General features: G+C 45.2%; 1 protein-coding gene across 2 annotated transcripts in view; it reads right to left on the reverse strand.

Annotated features, from left to right (window-relative positions):
* The window catches only part of ANO2 (anoctamin 2), a 381,234-nt gene that overhangs the window by 13,697 nt on the left and 346,830 nt on the right, over nt 1–20,707 (reverse strand). For both annotated transcript variants that reach the window (XM_073649311.1, XM_073649312.1), the window contains 3 exons: nt 10,645–10,797; nt 8,856–8,908; nt 5,937–6,118 (listed from right to left, as the gene is read on the reverse strand). In XM_073649311.1, coding sequence (XP_073505412.1) covers nt 5,937–6,118; nt 8,856–8,908; nt 10,645–10,797 — 388 coding nt within the window. The remainder of the gene's footprint in view (nt 1–5,936; nt 6,119–8,855; nt 8,909–10,644; nt 10,798–20,707) is intronic.

The raw sequence follows: 20,707 nt of genomic DNA on the forward strand, positions 1-20,707 counted from the left end.
AAAAAGCATAGTTTTTTTGCCACTTTTTTATAAAAGAATTTTTGTAATTCACTGAAGAAGTTAAATAGTGTAACAGTTTTATAGATTGGGTTTTTCCGGATGCGGCAATACCAAATATGTGCATTTGTTTACATAAATTTACGTATTGGTTTAATAGTTTTTTTTTGTTTATTTATTTTAGGATTTTTTAAAAAAATATTTTTTATTTTTTTAAACTTAAATTTTTTTTTACTTAGTCCCTCTATGGGACTTTAACCTTTATAACTCTGATCGCTGGTATAATGCATTGCAATGCACCAGCATTGCAATGCATTATACCTGTCAGTGCTGCACCGACAGAAGCCTCTTAGACCATGCTCTCAGCATTGTCTAACAGGCTTGCCTTAGCTGGCTGACCTGGAGTTCGTCATTACGACCTCGAGTTGACAATCAGACCATCGCAATGACATCGCGGTGGCCCTGATCTGAAGGGAGGCTCCCTCTCTCTCTCTGCCTACTAAAGTTGCGATCGGTATCGGCCTGGGCTAGTGGGACTAAAAGGGTCCTCCAGGACTTGAAGTGTAACTGTCGTTTTAATTTTTATTTCATAAATCAATAGTACACATGAAAATATGTAGCTTTGTAATATATCTTTTCAGAGAAATCTGCTTCTTTCTCCTCCTCGACTGATCTTTTACTCTCAATAAATGAGTAAAATCTGTGCTCAGTAGAGAAACATTTTCCCATTACTGAGATAAGAGATGACAGTTTGTACTGATAAGATTCTATGGGAGGAGTACGGAGGAGCTGGAGGCAGACACAAATATTCTTCTGCAAGTTCTCCTGATTCTGCTGCAAGTTCTCCCAAAATAACAGTTACGGTTTAAATATTATTGTTCTATCCTTTTTCTGGCCATTAAAGATTGACTAAACTTTTAATCATTTCTTTATATTTTGTTGTCACTTTCCATGTCTACAGATCAGTGAGAGCCTAATTCTTGAGGTCCCTCCCTGCCCGAGCGAGCGCAATGAGAAGAGTACGGATGAAATAGAACGCCATAGGCTTTCTATTGTATCCAATCTCTGCGGTTTGTGTGTGCCTACAGAATATCTATATAAAAATGTAAAAAACTATTAAAAGGTTACTTAGTCTTTGTCTTGAAAGTGAATTTGGTTTCTTAAAATGTTATAGATGCTTCTGCTACTACCCATCGATGTCATGTCCTGGGAGACGTGACCACTACAATCAATCATTGGCTGCAGCAGAGGCTCACCACAGCCAATCACTGGCTGCCCAGATCACATGTTCCTGTGATGGGAAGTCATCACTGCAGTTGGAAGAAGGACCTGATGAGAATCGGGCAGCATCAGAAAGGAAGCGGCAAGGGATCGGTGAGGTGAGTATGTTTTTTTTTCCCATTTCTAGCATTTTCAAAAATGTCCACATAGTCCAGCTTCTGTACCTAGTAAACCATCAAGGGACCCTTTGATTGCTGGTCTTTGGACCTAATGCTATATTTTCCATATTTAAGTCCTCGAAAACCTCTTATTTGGGTTACTCAAGATGAAGAGGTTGTCAAGGACATAAAGTATGGTCAGCAATCAGCTGATCGCAGTGGGCTTGGCTTAAGAAATCCCCAGTGATCAAATGTAATCACTAGGAGAAGATGATGCCCCAACCTTGTAATAGGTGGATGCTAAGGGTTGTTCTCAGCTTGTAGCCCACCTCTCCCTGGTCTCCAGGCTTCCTGCTTGTCAGGGGTGGTGAACCCCTGATCGATTGGCAGCTCAGGCAGGTGGCTTGGATGAATTGCTGGCCCAAATTTTTCATTAAACTATACTTCAAGAGGAAACAGTTAATGGAGGTCTTTCGCTTAGGAACCATTTTTATGAAGTTTCTAGCCCCAAGAGGGCATACGGAAAGAGACTTAGTAGGACAATGTTATAGCTTTGGTCAGGATACCAGCATTGCAACCTGAGCATGGTTTGTGTATTAAAGACGTGAAACACTGGCTCTTCACTTCAAGTCATTGATGGGGGACTTTTGGGTAGGATCCCCTTTTTTTTTAAAGTTTCCATCCCTACGGAAAGTGACTTCCTTACTGAGATAATGTTATATTATGGAATAGAGTACTAAATCTGAAATCGATATGAGCCTGAAATCTCCAAAATTGAGAGGAGCAAGCCTCATAGGTAGGCAAATCGGCAAACGTCTTCCCACCATATTGACTTAATTTTGCCCAAATTAACGGCGTTACATTAATTCTAAATGTTCGTTTTGTCTATACGGTATCGTAAAGAGTTCGGGGCTTTCATGCACTTTCTGCCTAAGTCCATAGGAAATTACTGTTAACGTGATATTAATTGAGAGAAACAATTTAAAAGAAAAATTTCAACATCAAGCGGTGACTCCGCGCTGTCGTTTTTTTTTCGACAGATGGTTTTAATAGTGTGTCTTATATGCTTTATCCTGGAGGGATTGAGTCACAAGTATTATTGTTCTGCTACTTTAATTAATGTAGGTGTAGAAGACTGGTCACGTGTTTTTTTTTTTTTGCGGAAAACAGGCGGTGGCCCCGTGGAACAATTTAGGCTTGAAGTTAATTATAGAAATCTACGCAAAACCCATCACTTCAAACCTAATTATAATTATAGTCTCGTCAGCCGACACACCGTCCGGTCTGGAGTCACTTGAAATCCTATAAAAGAGGATTAAGAAACAAATGTTGAGGGATTTTTTTTTTTTTGTTTTTAATTTTTGTTTTTAGTGAAAAAGAGCCGATCCTGTAAATTAGTCATAGTCTCTCGGAGCTCGCTATTCTCTGTAGAAAGCAAATTAATAGGACTTTGACTTATCTTAGAAGCAAAGGGGTTCAAGTATCAATGTAGGATAGAGAAACAGGAACAGAAGATTAAATTATTTTATAGGGGGGGAATGAATCGCTACAGCAGTGCCAGAAATTTGCTTTATAGCAGACAAAAACTAAGTATTAAGCTACATAAATTTGCTGGAATTCTTAAGGCCTCATAATGGGTCGATGTTGACTTTTAGGTGGCACTAGAGTTCTAGTCTGTGGTGCACCTGTTCTGGGAATTCCGAGCTCTGCTCCCTTCCCCTTGGTCTGCTGCCCTCTGTTGCGCTCCACGTCAAGTTTTTTTAAGTTGCCCTGCGTGGCTCGATGACATCATCTCCCTAGGCATATTTAAGGCCCACTAAGGCACACACGTCTGTGTCTTAGGAATAAGATTTCTAGTCCAGTATTAGGTTTATTTGGTGTGCTCCACCATCAGCTCCGAGTCTCCATTTACCTTTGCGACTCTGCATGCCTTCTATTTTGCTCATGAACGTCTTGCAAATTCTCCTCCTGGATTTACCCATTGGTTGCAATAAACCATATTCTGTTGTTGGACTCTGTTCATATTGAACATTTGTTGCTGTATTACGCCTGAGGTTCCTCAGCTTTCCTTGGGTGCAGCTTTGGACTTGCCATGTCTCCCTTCAAATGCTATCATCTTCCGGTCGTCTACAGTGTGCCAAGTCCTCACTCCCAAGAAGATTCCTATCTGCTGCACCAACGCCCCAGTACCCACCCGGACCTGAGGCTTTGTGGATCCACCTTACCAAGTGAGCCCAACACAGTCCTCTACCAGTCTGAAGAGGTGATTTGCATATTTAAATTCCCAGGCCCATAAGTCTCCTTACACAAACTTGGTGTGCTCCTCAAGGAGAAACTTTATTCCTTAGAATCTATGATTGCTATAAGTGATTTGTCCCTTTTTCTGCCCTTGAGATCCCATATCTATATAATTCAAAGTAAACTTTTCTTTTTTTTTTTTAAATAATTTTGTTCATCATGGAAAGTTAGAAAACTTAGCAAATCATCCTGTAAAATAAATCCCTGTTTTTATTTAGTTTATTTGTCTGCTTCTGATATCAGAGAATACTGATTTGGAGTACAGGTGATGGCAATGATGAGTCAGCTCAGCCCTTTTGTCTCACTAACCCTGGGGATAAGCGGCTGCATGAGATTATTTTGATAAGCAGAACACTCAGAGGAGGAGGCAGGGGCTGACCCATCACTGCCATCATATGTACTCAAAATGAGAACATTCACTGCCATCATCTGTACTCCACATGAGAACATTCACTACTATCGTCTGTACTCTAAATGAGAACTTTCACTGCCATCATCTGCAGCTCAAATGAGAACTTTCACTACCATCATCTGTACTCCAAATGAGAACTTTCACTGCCATTGTCTGTACTCTAAATGAGAACATTCACTGCCATTATCTGTACTCCAAATGACAACATTCACTGCCATCATCTGTACTCAAAATGAGAACATCACTGCCATCATCTGTACTCTAAATGAGAACTTTCACTGCCATCATCTGTACTCCAAATGAGAACATTCACTGCCATCATCTGTACTCCAAATGATAACATTCACCTCCATCATCTGTACTCCAAATGGGAACTTTCACTGCTATCATCTGTACTCCAAATGGGAGCTTTCACTGCCATCATCTGTACTCTAAATGTGAATATTCTGATAAAAGCAGGGATTTGGAAGCCACTTACATACATTTTTTTACAGGAATGAATACAAATCCCCTAATAAAGTGATTTGCAAAATTTCATTAATTTAAATTTTGGACAAAATTATGAAAAAAAAACCCCACAAAAAATTAGAGGTTTATTCATATCTCATACATTTATGTATGTGATAGATGTGGATCCCACTACAGAGACCCTTCACACGCAGCTATCAGTGGAGAGATGGGAATGGCTGCAGAATAATCTAATTTCCTTTATATAGAAGTTTTTGAAAACTATCAGAAAAATCATAAGGTGATCAGCTGTAAACTGAGGATACATTGGGTCCTCCAGAGTGAGAGATGCTCTTTGTAACTTTTCTTCTCTCAAGATCATAGAAGCCTCACAGACAGGAGGGCCGAGGAGAGTTGTGGGATCCCACTCTTCATCCAGGGAACCCACAACCTGGAAGTTTAAATTTGACTTTTGCTAGAAAGTTAAATCATCCAGGGAGGCATTAGGGACCCTTGTGATCATTGTTGCTACATTTCTTAAAAAAAGTATATAATAAATCCTACTAGAAAAATGTCTCACTTTGATAGAAGATAAAATATATTATTTATTGAATATCTTACAAAATATATAATAATAATAATTTTATATAGCGCCAACATATTCCGCAGCGCTACAATTAAATTAATTTGGTTGAAGTGGTACAAAAATGGAGGGTATATGACACATTGTTATATGCCCTATGAGGAAGCAATGTGCGAAACGCGAATTGCTAAATTTATATCTGGAGGGTATATGACACATTGTTATGTGCCCTCTGAGGAAGCAATGTGCGAAACACAAGTTGCTTAATTTCCCCCTGAAGGCTATATGACAATGACACATTGCTATGTGCCCTCTGAGGAAGCAATGTGTGAAACGCGAGTTGCTTAATTTCCCTCTGTAGGCTATATGACACATTGCTATGTGCCCTCTGAGGAAGCAATGTGCGAAACGCGCGTTGCTTAATTTCACCCTGGAATTTTTGTATAATTTTGATACTATGACGTGTTTTTTCAGCTATTCAATAAATAATATATTTTATCTTCTATCAAAGTGTGGTATTTTTCTGTTAGGATTTTTGATTGATTTATTTATACACACTTATTGTTTTTTTCTGTAAAAAAAGCTTTTCAGAAAAATCACCACTTTTGCCCTCAGGCTGCATCTGGTACAGCAGGTCAGTGGTCAGCTGAATTGCAATACCAGACATGACCTATGAAAAAGAGTGGCACTATTTATGTGAAATAAAATCAGAATATATTATATATGGTTTTAATTAATGATAGTAGAGAGTATCCCGAACAGGTAATTTTAGATGCCATCCTAAATTTCAGAAACCATATAAAGAGCCGGTTGACGTTACCTGCAGAATACAACGTCTGGAGCAAACTGTGAGTTTCCAGGCTGGGTCCCAGGTTTCAGGTGACTGACATTGAAATATGAGAGGGTGTGATTGATAAAGCCATGCATGGTTCCATTTTCACTGTACATGTACTGATACACAAGACGAGGGATGAAGTCTGATGTGACAGATATGACAAATGCCTGAAGACAAAAAAATGACTTGGTGAATACAGTTAATCATCCGTTCACATGACAGATTCTATAAATGTTGAAAAATGGGGAAATTGGGTGACTTTGACTCATGTTTGTATTAAGTAGACCAGCTATTCTTTTCAGTAGAGAGATATGACATAACAGTTCTCTTAAAGGGTTGTTCCATTACTAGTATCCCTATGTGAGGTTGCCTTTCAGATCAATGGGGTCTGACACCCGGCACCCTCATCTCTGGAGGTGGCTGGATATTAGTAGTTTCGGAGTTGAAAGGCACCATCTCTGGTGGTCGCTGGATATTAGTAGTTTCGGAGTTGAAAGGCACCATCTCTGGTGGTCGCTGGATATTAGTAGTTTCGGAGTTGAAAGGCACCATCTCTGGTGGTGGCTGGATATGAGTAGTTTCGGAGTTGAAAGGCACCATCTCTGGTGGTCGCTGGATATTAGTAGTTTCGGAGTTGAAAGGCACCATCTCTGGTGGTCGCTGGATATTAGTAGTTTCGGAGTTGAAAGGCACCATCTCTGGTGGTCGCTGGATATGAGTAGTTTCGGAGTTGAAAGGCACCATCTCTGGTGGTCGCTGGATATTAGTAGTTTCGGAGTTGAAAGGCACCATCTCTGGTGGTCGCTGGATATTAGTAGTTTCGGAGTTGAAAGGCACCATCTCTGGTGGTCGCTGGATATTAGTAGTTTCGTAATTGAAAGGCACCATCTCTGGTGGTGGCTGGATATTAGTAGTTTCGGAGTTGAAAGGCACCATCTCTGGTGGTCGCTGGATATTAGTAGTTTCGGAGTTGAAAGGCACCATCTCTGGTGGTGGCTGGATATTAGTAGTTTCGGAGTTGAAAGGCACCATCTCTGGTGGTCGCTGGATATTAGTAGTTTCGGAGTTGAAAGGCACCATCTCTGGTGGTCGCTGGATATTAGTAGTTTCGGAATTGAAAGGCACCATCTCTGGTGGTCGCTGGATATTAGTAGTTTCGGAATTGAAAGGCACCATCTCTGGTGGTCGCTGGATATTAGTAGTTTCGGAGTTGAAAGGCACCATCTCTGGTGGTCGCTGGATATTAGTAGTTTCGGAGTTGAAAGGCACCTTCTCTGGAGGTGGCTGGATATTAGTAGTTTCGGAGTTGAAAGGCACCATCTCTGGAGGTGACTGGATATTAGTAGTTTCGGAGTTGAAAGGCACCATCTCTGGTGGTGGCTGGATATGAGTAGTTTCGAAGTTGAAAGGCACCATCTCTGGTGGTGGCTGGATATTAGTAGTTTCGGAGTTGAAAGGCACCATCTCTGGTGGTCGCTGGATATTAGTAGTTGTGGAGCTGAAAGGCACCATCTCTGGTGGTGGCTGGATATTAGTAGTTTCGGAGTTGAAAGGCACCATCTCTGGTGGTGGCCGGATATTAGTAGTTTCGGAGTTGAAAGGCACCATCTCTGGTGGTGGCTGGATATTAGTAGTTGTGGAGCTGAAAGGCACCATCTCTGGTGGTGGCTGGATATTAGTAGTTGTGGAGCTGAACAGCACAGCTCCATCAACTGTTTAATGGACACAGCTGGGTATTGCAGACCCTCACTAATCTGGTATTGAAGCCCTAGCCTATGGATAGATCATCAAAGTCAAAATAGTGGAACAACCCTTTAATTCTAAGCCAATCACAGAGGGTGCTGATCTTATACTTGGAAGGAAGGACCATTGTTTGGGATGATCCTCCACTCTGGTTAAATAGATAGGATGACTCCCTTTTCTCGTAGACTACTTCTTTAAGTCTTTGTGCACACAGCAGTTTAGACACTTCCTTCAGAAGTATATGGTACAATGGGACTACATCGGCATGATTGCTAAGACCAGTAATTGGCTGCAGTGGTCACATGCTGTAGTTTTGACGACACTGGTGTAATATGTCAAAGACTGGGGGCAGTGCTCAAGCGGGAGAGGGCGAGTAAGGCTTATTTTTAGATAAAGCATTAAAGAATGAATTTAACATACATAACTAAAGATGAGTAAATCGATTCTAAAGAAATCGACTTTGCTACCACTTTCCCCCAAAATACAGATTCTAACAAATCTCTTGTCCATTTGCACAAATCCACAATTTTACTGGATTCTGATGGCCTAAAATGGATAAAAAAAAAACCATTATCTCTCCATGGCCCTCCTTGTCTCCTTGTACCTGTCCCGTACCCATTACTCTGTTCATCCCTCTTCATCCTTCTGCTCTTTCCGTCAATAACCTGCGTCTCACCCCACATGTCCGCGTGAGGACTTGTCATCAGAAGAAGCAGAAGAAAAAGCCCAAAAATGAGATGTTTAGAGCACCAGATGGAGAGCAACAGTGGCGAAACAGGTAAGGTGAGGACTGAGGATAGGGGAGAATAACTTTATTTTTTTTATCCCCTTTCCGGCAGATTTGATTTGTACAAAAAGTTTTGAAGACAATTCAAATTCACCTTTTCTCCGAATTGAGTGAATCTGCCCAAAATTGAATTTTGGGAGATTTCCTAAACTCTATCCATGACAATTTACATTAATGAAACAACACGTATTTATCACGTTTAATTCTCATAAAACACCCGCAGTTCAAATTCACACCAATTATGTATAATTATCCCCAAATACAGTAATTAGAAAGTAAAATTAGATTCAAGGAGTGAAGAACAACTAAATAATGGAAACTCAGTAAGTGACTGTGCCCAACCCAACAATCAAAACCAGCCAGAAACTACTTACATTGATAATGACAGAAAATTTCCCAATTCCACTCAAAATATTGTACCAAATTCCTGAAAAAGGTTAAGAAACATATGTTAGTATAGGTATAAAATACGCAAAGAAGGAATAACAGCCGTGAACAATGCAGTGGTAGTGCAGAAACTTAATACGGTCAAGATTGATTTGTAGTTTAGTTGACTTTTTTTTTTGCATTTATGATTATTTTATCCATCCGTCATGTCATCGTGTTGGATGCATCTCTATTTTCAAAGTAACTTGATGACCCATATTTCGTCCTTGGACAGGGTCAGGGATGGTTTGATTTTCGCAAACATTAAATGTACTGACCCATAAAATTGCTCTTTTCTGAGAAAATAACCATACTACTTGATTTATGATATGGAAAATATACCATGTTAGTCAGATAGAAAAATATTAAAATGTGGGCATCCTCATTGGTTGAGACCTTTTAATGGCTAACTGAAAAGATGGTAACAAATAGCAGCTTTCAACGATTCCACACTCCTCCGGTCTCTTCATCAGGCTCATTACTGATATTGAGCCTGATGAAAAGACCGAAGTAGTCTTTTCATCAGGCTCAATATCAGTAATGAAAACAGAAAAATAAAAAAACAAAACACAGACCTAAATTTAAAAAAAAAGAAAACAAAATAGGAGAAAAAGTAAAGGAAAAGGATAGAGAAGGAAAAGAAGGAGAAAAGGGAGAAATTTAAGCAAGAGGAGGGGAGAAGGAAAAAAAGACAGTACTATAAAAGAGATTTTAAAAAAAACAAAGCAAGATAAATCAATGTTATAAATAAATATCCCACGAATATTGTTTATACATATCTTGTAATAACGAAGAGTGGATGAAGAAAAAAGAAGAAAGAAGAAGAAAAAATATCCAGAAGAAAAGATATCCAGAAAAAACAAGGAAAGGAAGAAGAAGATGGAGACAAAAAAGGTGGCATAGTAAAAAAATAAGACTGAAAGGTGAAAAAGAAAGAAGAGAAGAAAAAGAAGATAGAAAAGAAAAATGAAAGATACAGTAGAAGAAGGAGATGAAAAAGAAAGAAAATACAAAGGAGGAGAGAAGAAAAACCAGGGAGAAATAGAAAAGGAGAAAAGTTAGAGGAAAGAGAAGGAGAAGAAAGCGGAAGAAAAAGTATATCGAGAAGAAAAATTAAAAGTAGAAAATGAAAAAAAAAAAGGAAAGAAGAAAGTAAGAAGAAAAAGAAGACAAAATAATAGGAGAAAAAGAAAAGGAAGAAGGAGAGAGGGAAAAGAAAGATAAAAAGAAGGAGAAATTTAAGCAAAAACTAGAAAAAATAAAGATAAAATAAACAAAGATAAACAATAGATGAGATAAAAAGAAAAGAAAAAAGAAAAATAAATCAATATTATAACTAAATGTCCCAACAACAATGTTTATACATAAACTGTAGTAACAAAGAGCGGATGAAGAAAAAAGAAGAAAAAGGAAAGAAAAGTATGGTGAGGGACGGAAAATCTACACTGGGCAAAAATCAGATGGGCACACAGCTGCCCAACTAGTTACATTACAGTACAATTATCCAGACTCGGTCTTGTGTGTCCATAACATGCCCGGGACATATTGTATCCATAGTAGAAAGCAATTCGTTTTTTTACTGAATGACGTCGATCACAGATCTTGAAAAATTTTACGCAATTCACGCTATACTTATATTATACGATGAACAATCCTTAATGGTAATAGTCCCTTTAAGATACATTGCACAACCTGCATTCCTAATATTTACCCCCAATAACATAGTAACACAATTACCTATGTCTTTAGCTCGGACGGCATCTGGTCTTCTCAACTCTGCCACAAACTTTTTTGCATCAAGTCTCACTTCAATGATGTTGTTGAGCAGTGCAAAGAGCGGAGCCAAAGGAAAGGAGGCAACAAACAGCGTGACGAACCCAAACTGGATAACTAAAGAGGAAAAAAATGAAAGAACAGTAAGGCAGGATAATACATGAGAAAGAATCAGGTTATAATAAATAGCTAAAAAGCCCTGACTATAAAGGACGCGCGAGTAAAGTAGATATGATTCCTTGTATTGTGACAAACTTCAAATCTTCTCTTTGGTGGATGATAATGAAATCCTAAAGGTAATTAAAAATTGAGCTCTCTGTAATGGAGCGCCCCCTATATTATCAAAGTGACTGTGTATTCTGGTACTATGGAGCGCCCCTATAACAGCAGTCTGGATGTGTAGTCTGGAGCCCCCCTATAACAGCAGTCTGGATGTGTAGTCTGGAGCCCCCCTATAACAGCAGTCTGGATGTGTAGTCTGGAGCCCCCCTATAACAGCAGTCTGGATGTGTAGTCTGGAGCCCCCCTATAACAGCAGTCTGAATGTGTAGTCTGGAGCCCCTCTATAATAGCAGTCTGGATGTGTAGTCTGGAGCCCTCTATAACAGCAGTCTGGATGTGTAGTCTGGAGCCCCCCTATAATAGCAGTCTGGATGTGTAGTCTGGAGCCCTCTATAACAGCAGTCTGGATGTGTAGTCTGGAGCCCCCTATAACAGCAGTCCGGATGTGTAGTCTGGAGCCCCCTCTAACAGCAGTCTGGATGTGTAGTCTGGAGAACCCCTATAATAGCAGTCTGGATGTGTAGTCTGGAGCCCTCTATAACAGCAGTCTGGATGTGTAGTCTGGAGCCCCCCTATAACAGCAGTCTGGATGTGTAGTCTGGAGCCCCCTATAACAGCAGTCTGGATGTGTAGTCTGGAGCCCCCCTATAATAGCAGTCTGGATGTGTAGTCTGGAGCCCTCTATGACAGCAGTCTGGATGTGTAGTCTGGAGCCCCCCTATAATAGCAGTCTGGATGTGTAGTCTGGAGCCCCCCTATAACAGCAGTCTGGATGTGTAGCCTGGAGCCCCCCTATAATAGCAGTCTGGATGTGTAGTCTGGAGCCCTCTATAACAGCAGTCTGGATGTGTAGTCTGGAGCCCCCTATAACAGCAGTCCGGATGTGTAGTCTGGAGCCCCCTCTAACAGCAGTCTGGATGTGTAGTCTGGAGCCCCCTATAACAGCAGTCTGGATGTGTAGTCTGGAGCCCCCCTATAACAGTAGCCTGGATGCGTAGTCTGGAGCCCTCTATAACAGCAGTCTGGATGTGTAGTCTGGAGCCCTCTATAACAGCAGTCTGGATGTGTAGTCTGGAGCCCCCTATAACAGCAGTCTGGATGTGTAGTCTGGAGCCCCCTATAACAGCAGTCTGGATGTGTAGTCTGGACCCCCCTTATAAGAGCAGTCTGGATGTGTAGTCTGGAGCCCCCCCCCTATAACAGCAGTCTGGATGTGTAGTCTGAAGCCCCCTATAACAGCAGTCTGGGTGTGTAGTCTGGAGCCCCCCTATAAAAATCCTTAGGGGCCCTGGGGGGATACATTGGGGGGGGGGTAATCTAAAGTACTGGACAACTTCTTTAATAAGAAGCCGCACAGCAAGTGCAAGTTAAGTCTTATCAGCAGCAGGCTCCAGTGACAAACAGTACAGTTTCCTTAGCAGCACAGCAGTTCACAGTCTTCCCAGTAGTACAGGACAGCACTGTAAAGGCGCATTAATGAACACAGCATTCTTTACAGCACAGTGAGATCAAGGGGGGGGAGGGTTTGCTGAGGGAGATGATCCCTGTGACACCATTTCTCCATTTCTTCCAGTCCTTATCTTTCTGCCTGACAATACTCGCACTGTTAGTTCAGGAACTCTACCTGACCTGCGCTTAGCTTCACTCCTGACTTGAATCCTTTTCACTTGCAGGGGCGCTTCTGTAAGATACAGAACACACACACCACCTTTCTCTTCCGCTCCAGCCAGTCAGTAAACAACTTCCCCACAATCCCCCTAGGGCTCTGCTAAAACACTCCCCTTCTCCTGTGACTGTGTTAACCCCTCTAGTTGCTGGATGCTTTTAAAGCACCAGCACTACTTCTGCATGTCACACTCTGCAACAGCACTACTTCTGCATGTCACACTCTGCAACAGCACTACTTCTGCATGTCACAAGCCCCCTATAACAGTAGTCTGGATGGGCAGTCTGGAGCCCCCTATAACAGCAGTCTGGATGTGTAGTCTGAAGCCCCCTATAACAGCAGTCTGGATGGGCAGTCTGGAGCCCCCTATAACAGCAGTCTGGATGTGTAGTCTGGAGCCCCCTATAACAGTAGTCTAGATGTGCAGTCTGGAGCCCCCTATAACAGTAGTCTGGATGTGTAGTCTGGAGCCCCCTATAACAGCAGTCTGGATGTGTAGTCTGGAGCCCCCTATAACAGCAGTCTGGATGTGTAGTCTGGAGCGCCCTATAATAGCAGTCTGGATGTGTAGTCTGGAGCCCCCCTATAACAGCAGTCTGGATGTATAGTCTGGAGCCCCCCTATAACAGCAGTCTGGATGTGTAGTCTGAAGCCCCCCTATAACAGTAGTCTAGATGTGCAGTCTGGAGCCCCCTATAACAGCAGTCTGGATGTGAAGTCTGAAGCCCCCTATAACAGCAGTCTGGATGTATAGTCTGGAGCCCCCCTATAACAGCAGTCTGGATGTATAGTCTGGAGCCTCCCTATAACAGCAGTCTGGATGTGAAGTCTGGAGCCCCCTATAATAGCAGTCTGGATGTGTAGTCTGGAGCCCCCTATAACAGCAGTCTGGATGTGTAGTTTGGAGCCCCCTATAACAGCAGTCTGGATGTATAGTCTGGAGCCCCCCTATAACAGCAGTCTGGATGTGAAGTCTGGAGCCCCCCTATAACAGCAGTCTGGATGTGTAGTCTGGAGCCCCCCGATAACAGCAGTCTGGATGTGTAGTCTGGAGCCCCCCTATAACAGCAGTCTGGATGTATAGTCTGGAGCCTCCCTATAACAGCAGTCTGGATGTGAAGTCTGGAGCCCCCTATAATAGCAGTCTGGATGTGTAGTCTGGAGCCCCCTATAACAGCAGTCTGGATGTGTAGTCTGGAGCCCCCCTATAACAGCAGTCTGGATGTATAGTCTGGAGCCCCCCTATAACAGCAGTCTGGATGTGAAGTCTGGAGCCCCCTATAATAGCAGTCTGGATGTGTAGTCTGGAGCCCCCTATAACAGCAGTCTGGATGTGTAGTCTGGAGCCCCCCTATAACAGCAGTCTGGATGTGTAGTCTGGAGCCCCCTATAACAGCAGTCTGGATGTGTAGTCTGGAGCCCCCCTATAACAGCAGTCTGGATGTATAGTCTGGAGCCCCCCTATAACAGCAGTCTGGATGTGAAGTCTGGAGCCCCCTATAATAGCAGTCTGGATGTGTAGTCTGACGCCCCCCTATAACAGTAGTCTAGATGTGCAGTCTGGAGCCCCCTATAACAGCAGTCTGGATGGGGAGTCTGGAGCCCCCTATAACAGCAGTCTGGATGGGCAGTCTGGAGCCTCCCTATAACAGCCGTCTGGATGGGCAGTCTGGAGCCCCCTATAATAGCAGTCTGGATGGGCAGTCTGGAGCCCCCCTATAATAGCAGTCTGGATGGGCAGTCTGGAGCCTCCTATAACAGCAGTTTGGATGTGTAGTCTGGAGCCCCCTATAACAGCAGTCTGGATGTGTAGTCTGGAGCCCCCTATAGCAGCAATTTGGATGTGTAGTCTGGAGCCCCCTATAATAGCAGTCTGGATGTGTAGTCTGGAGCCCCCTATAACAGCAGTCTGGATGTGTAGTCTGGAGCCCCCTATAACAGCAGTCTGGATGTGTAGTCTGGAGCCCCCCTATAACAGCAGTCTGGATGGGAAGTCTGGAGCCCCCTATAATAGCAGTCTGGATGGGCAGTCTGGAGCCCCCTATAATAGCCGTCTGGATGTGTAGTCTGGAGCCCCCCTATAACAGCAGTCTGGATGTGTAGTCTGGAGCCCCCTATAACAGCAGTCTGGATGCGTAGTCTGAAGCCCCCCTATAACAGTAGTCTAGATGTGCAGTCTGGAGCCCCCTATAACAGCAGTCTGGATGGGCAGTCTGGAGCCCCCCTATAACAGCCGTCTGGATGGGCAGTCTGGAGCCCCCTATAATAGCAGTCTGGATGGGCAGTCTGGAGCCCCCCTATAATAGCAGTCTGGATGGGCAGTCTGGAGCCCCCTATAACAGCAGTTTGGATGTGTAGTCTGGAGCCCCCTATAACAGCAGTCTGGATGTGTAGTCTGGAGCCCCCTATAACAGCAGTTTGGATGTGTAGTCTGGAGCCCCCTATAATAGCAGTCTGGATGGGCAGTCTGGAGCCCCCTATAATAGCAGTCTGGATGTGTAGTCTGAAGCCCCCCTATAACAGCAGTCTGGATGTGTAGTCTGGAGCCCCCTATAACAGCAGTCTGGATGTGTAGTCTGCAGCCCCCTATAACAGTAGTCTGGATGTGTAGTCTGGAGACCCCTATAACAGCAGTCTAGATGTGCAGTCTGGAGCCCCCCTATAACAGCAGTCTGGATGTGTAGTCTGGAGCCCCCTATAACAGCAGTCTGGATGTGTAGTCTGGAGCCCCCTATAACAGCAGACTGGATGTGTAGTCTGTAGCCCCCCTATAACAGCAGTCTGGATGTGTAGTCTGGAGCCCCCTATAACAGCAGACTGGATGTGTAGTCTGGAGCCCCCCTATAACAGCAGTCTGGATGTGTAGTCTGGAGCCCCCCTATAGCAGCAGTCTGGATGTGTAGTCTGGAGCCCCCTATAACAGTAGTCTGGATGTGTAATCTGGAGTCCCCTATAACAGCAGTCTGGATGTGTAGTCTGTAGCCCCCCTATAACAGCAGTCTGGATGTGTAGTCTGGAGCCCCCCTATAGCAGCAGTCTGGATGTGTCGTCTGGAGCCCCCTATAACAGCAGTCTGGATGTGTAGTCTGGAGCCACCCTATAACAGCAGTCTGGATGTGTAGTCTGTAGCCCTCCTATAACAGCAGTCTGGAGGTGTAGTCTGGAGCCCCCTATAACAGCAGTCTGGATGTGTAGTCTGGAGCCCCCTATAACAGTAGTCTGGATGTGTAGTCTGGAGCCCCCTTATAACAGCAGTCTGGATGTGTAGTCTGGAGCCCTCCTATAACAGCAGTCTGGATGTGTAGTCTGGAGCCCCCTATAACAGCAGTGTGGATGTGTAGTCTGGAGCCCCCTATAACAGCAGTCTGAATGTGTAGTCTGGAGCCCCCCTATAGCAGCAGTCTGGATGTGTAGTCTTGAGCCCCCTTATAACAGCAGTCTGGATGTGTAGTCTGGAGCCCCCTATAACAGCAGTCTGGATGTGTAGTCTGAAGCCCCCCTATAACAGTAGTCTAGATGTGCAGTCTGGAGCCCCCTATAACAGCAGTCTGGATGGGCAGTCTGGAGCCCCCCTATAACAGCCGTCTGGATGGGCAGTCTGGGGCCCCCTATAATAGCAGTCTGGATGGGCAGTCTGGAGCCCCCCTATAATAGCAGTCTGGATGGGCAGTCTGGAGCCCCCTATAACAGCAGTTTGGATGTGTAGTCTGGAGCCCCCTATAACAGCCGTCTGGATGGGCAGTCTGGAGCCCCCTATAATAGCAGTCTGGATGGGCAGTCTGGAGCCCCCTATAACAGCAGTCTGGATGTGTAGTCTGGAGCCCCCTATAACAGCAGTTTGGATGTGTAGTCTGGAGCCCCCCTATAACAGCAGTCTGGATGGGCAGTCTGGAGCCCCCTATAATAGCAGTCTGGATGTGTAGTCTGGAGCCCCCCTATAACAGCAGTCTGGATGGGCAGTTTGGAGCCCCCTATAATAGCAGTCTGGATGTGTAGTCTGAAGCCCCTCTATAACAGCAGTCTGGATGTGTAGTCTGGAGCCCCCTATAACAGCAGTCTGGATGTGTAGTCTGAAGCCCCTCTATAACAGCAGTCTGGATGTATAGTCTGGAGCCCCCCTATAACAGTAGTCTGGATGTGTAGTCTGGAGCCCCCTATAACAGCAGTCTAGATGTGCAGTCTGGAGCCCCCCTATAACAGCAGTCTGGATGTGTAGTCTGCAGCCCCCTATAACAGCAGTCTGGATGTATAGTCTGGAGCCCCCCTATAACAGCAGTCTGGATGGGCAGTCTGGAGCCCCCTATAATAGCAGTCTGGATGTGTAGTCTGAAGCCCCTCTATAACAGCAGTCTGGATGTGTAGTCTGGAGCCCCCTATAACAGCAGTCTGGATGTGTAGTCTGAAGCCCCTCTATAACAGCAGTCTGGATGTATAGTCTGGAGCCCCCCTATAACAGTAGTCTGGATGTGTAGTCTGGAGCCCCCTATAACAGCAGTCTAGATGTGCAGTCTGGAGCCCCCCTATAACAGCAGTCTGGATGTGTAGTCTGCAGCCCCCTATAACAGCAGTCTGGATGTATAGTCTGGAGCCCCCTATAACAGCAGTCTGGATGTGTAGTCTGGAGCCCCCTATAACAGCAGTCTGGATGTGTAGTCTAGAGCCCCCTATAACAGCAGTCTGGATGTGTAGTCTGGAGCCCCCCTATAACAGCAGTCTGGATGTGTAGTCTGGAGCCCCCCTATAACAGCAGTCTGGATGTATAGTCTGGAGCCCCCTATAATAGCAGTCTGGATGTGTAGTCTGGAGCCCCCCTATAACAGCAGTCTGGATGTGTAGTCTGGAGCCCCCCTATAACAGCAGTCTGGATGTATAGTCTGGAGCCCCCTTTAATAGCAGTCTGGATGTGTAGTCTGGAGCCCCCCTATAACAGCAGTCTGGATGTGTAGTCTGGAGCCCCTCTATAACAGCAGTCTGGATGTGTAGTCTGTAGCTCCCCTATAACAGCAGTCTGGATGTGTAGTCTGGAGCCACCCTATAACAGCAGTCTGGATGTGTAGTCTGGAGCCCCCTATAATAGCAGTGTGGATGTGTAGTCTGGAGCCCCCTATAACAGCAGTCTGGATGTGTATTCTGGAGCCCCCTATAACAGCAGTCTTGATGGGTAGTCTGGAGCCCCCTATAACAGCAGTCTGGATGTGTAGTCTGGAGCCCCCTATAACAGCAGTGTGGATGTGTAGTCTGGAGCCCCCTATAACAGCAGTGTGGATGTATAGTCTGGAGCCCCCTATAACAGCAGTGTGGATGTGTAGTCTGGAGCCCCTATAACAGCAGTCTGGATGTGTAGTCTGGAGCCCCCTATAACAGCAGTCTGGATGTGTAGTCTGGAGCCCCCTATAACAGCAGTCTGGATGTGTAGTCTGGAGCCCCCCTATAACAGCAGTCTGGATGTATAGTCTGGAGCCCCCTATAATAGCAGTGTGGATGTGTAGTCTGGAGCCCCCTATAACAGCAGTCTGGATGTGTAGTCTGGAGCCCCCTATAACAGCAGTCTGGATGTGTAGTCTGGAGCCCCCTATAACAGCAGTCTGGATGTGTAGTCTGGAGCCCCCCTATAACAGCAGTCTGGATGTATAGTCTGGAGCCCCCTATAATAGCAGTGTGGATGTGTAGTCTGGAGCCCCCTATAACAGCAGTGTGGATGTGTAGTCTGGAGCCCCCTATAACAGCAGTCTGGATGTGTAGTCTGGAGCCCCCTATAACAGCAGTCTGGATGTGTAGTCTGGAGCCCCCCTATAACAGCAGTCTGGATGTATAGTCTGGAGCCCCCTATAATAGCAGTGTGGATGTGTAGTCTGGAGCCCCCTATAACAGCAGTCTGGATGTGTAGTCTGGAGCCCCCTATAACAGCAGTCTGGATGTGTAGTCTGTAAGCCCCCCTATAACAGTAGCCTAGATGTGTAGTCTGGAGCCCCCCTATAAAAGCAGTGTGGATGTGTAGTCTGGAGCCCCCCTATAACAGCAGTCTGGATGTGTAGTCTGGAGCCCCCCTATAACAGCAGTGTGGATGTGTAGTCTGGAGCCTCCCTATAATAGCAGTCTGGATGTGTAGTCTGGAGCCCCCTATAACAGCAGTCTGGATGTGTAGTCTGTAAGCCCCCTATAACAGCAGTCTGGATGTGTAGTCTGGAGCCCCCCTATAATAGCAGTCTGGATGTGTAGTCTGGAGCCCCCTATAACAGCAGACTGGATGTGTAGTCTGGAGCCCCCCTATAACAGCAGTCTGGATGTGTAGTCTGGAGCCCCCCTATAGCAGCAGTCTGGATGTGTAGTCTGGAGCCCCCTATAACAGTAGTCTGGATGTGTAATCTGGAGTCCCTTATAACAGCAGTCTGGATGTGTAGTCTGTAGCCCCCCTATAACAGCAGTCTGGATGTGTAGTCTGGAGCCCCCCTATAGCAGCAGTCTGGATGTGTAGTCTGGAGCCCCCTATAACAGTAGTCTGGATGTGTAATCTGGAGTCCCCTATAACAGCAGTCTGGATGTGTAGTCTGTAGCCCCCCTATAACAGCAGTCTGGATGTGTCGTCTGGAGCCCCCTATAACAGCAGTCTGGATGTGTAGTCTGTAGCCCTCCTATAACAGCAGTCTGGAGGTGTAGTCTGGAGCCCCCTATAACAGCAGTCTGGATGTGTAGTCTGGAGCCCCCTATAACAGTAGTCTGGATGTGTAGTCTGGAGCCCCCTTATAACAGCAGTCTGGATGTGTAGTCTGGAGCCCTCCTATAACAGCAGTCTGGATGTGTAGTCTGGAGCCCCCTATAACAGCAGTGTGGATGTGTAGTCTGGAGCCCCCTATAACAGCAGTCTGAATGTGTAGTCTGGAGCCCCCCTATAGCAGCAGTCTGGATGTGTAGTCTTGAGCCCCCTTATAACAGCAGTCTGGATGTGTAGTCGGGAGCCCCCTATAACAGCAGTCTGGATGTGTAGTCTGAAGCCCCCCTATAACAGTAGTCTAGATGTGCAGTCTGGAGCCCCCTATAACAGCAGTCTGGATGGGCAGTCTGGAGCCCCCCTATAACAGCCGTCTGGATGGGCAGTCTGGGGCCCCCTATAATAGCAGTCTGGATGGGCAGTCTGGAGCCCCCCTATAATAGCAGTCTGGATGGGCAGTCTGGAGCCCCCTATAACAGCAGTTTGGATGTGTAGTCTGGAGCCCCCTATAACAGCCGTCTGGATGGGCAGTATGGAGCCCCCTATAACAGCAGTCTGGATGGGCAGTCTGGAGCCCACTATAACAGCAGTCTGGATGTGTAGTCTGGAGCCCCCTATAACAGCAGTTTGGATGTGTAGTCTGGAGCCCCCCTATAACAGCAGTCTGGATGGGCAGTCTGGAGCCCCCTATAATAGCAGTCTGGATGTGTAGTCTGGAGCCCCCCTATAACAGCAGTCTGGATGGGCAGTCTGGAGCCCCCTATAATAGCAGTCTGGATGTGTAGTCTGAAGCCCCTCTATAACAGCAGTCTGGATGTGTAGTCTGGAGCCCCCTATAACAGCAGTCTGGATGTGTAGTCTGAAGCCCCTCTATAACAGCAGTCTGGATGTATAGTCTGGAGCCCCCCTATAACAGTAGTCTGGATGTGTAGTCTGGAGCCCCCTATAACAGCAGTCTAGATGTGCAGTCTGGAGCCCCCCTATAACAGCAGTCTGGATGTGTAGTCTGCAGCCCCCTATAACAGCAGTCTGGATGTATAGTCTGGAGCCCCCTATAACAGCAGTCTGGATGTGTAGTCTGGAGCCCCCTATAACAGCAGTCTGGATGTGTAGTCTAGAGCCCCCTATAACAGCAGTCTGGATGTGTAGTCTGGAGCCCCCCTATAACAGCAGTCTGGATGTGTAGTCTGGAGCCCCCCTATAACAGCAGTCTGGATGTATAGTCTGGAGCCCCCTATAATAGCAGTCTGGATGTGTAGTCTGGAGCCCCCCTATAACAGCAGTCTGGATGTGTAGTCTGGAGCCCCCCTATAACAGCAGTCTGGATGTATAGTCTGGAGCCCCCTTTAATAGCAGTCTGGATGTGTAGT

This window comes from Phyllobates terribilis, unplaced genomic scaffold (genome assembly GCF_046119375.1).
Source record: "Phyllobates terribilis strain yellow unplaced genomic scaffold, ASM4611937v1 Scaffold_10__3_contigs__length_209671492, whole genome shotgun sequence".
Lineage (NCBI taxonomy): Eukaryota > Metazoa > Chordata > Amphibia > Anura > Dendrobatidae > Phyllobates > Phyllobates terribilis.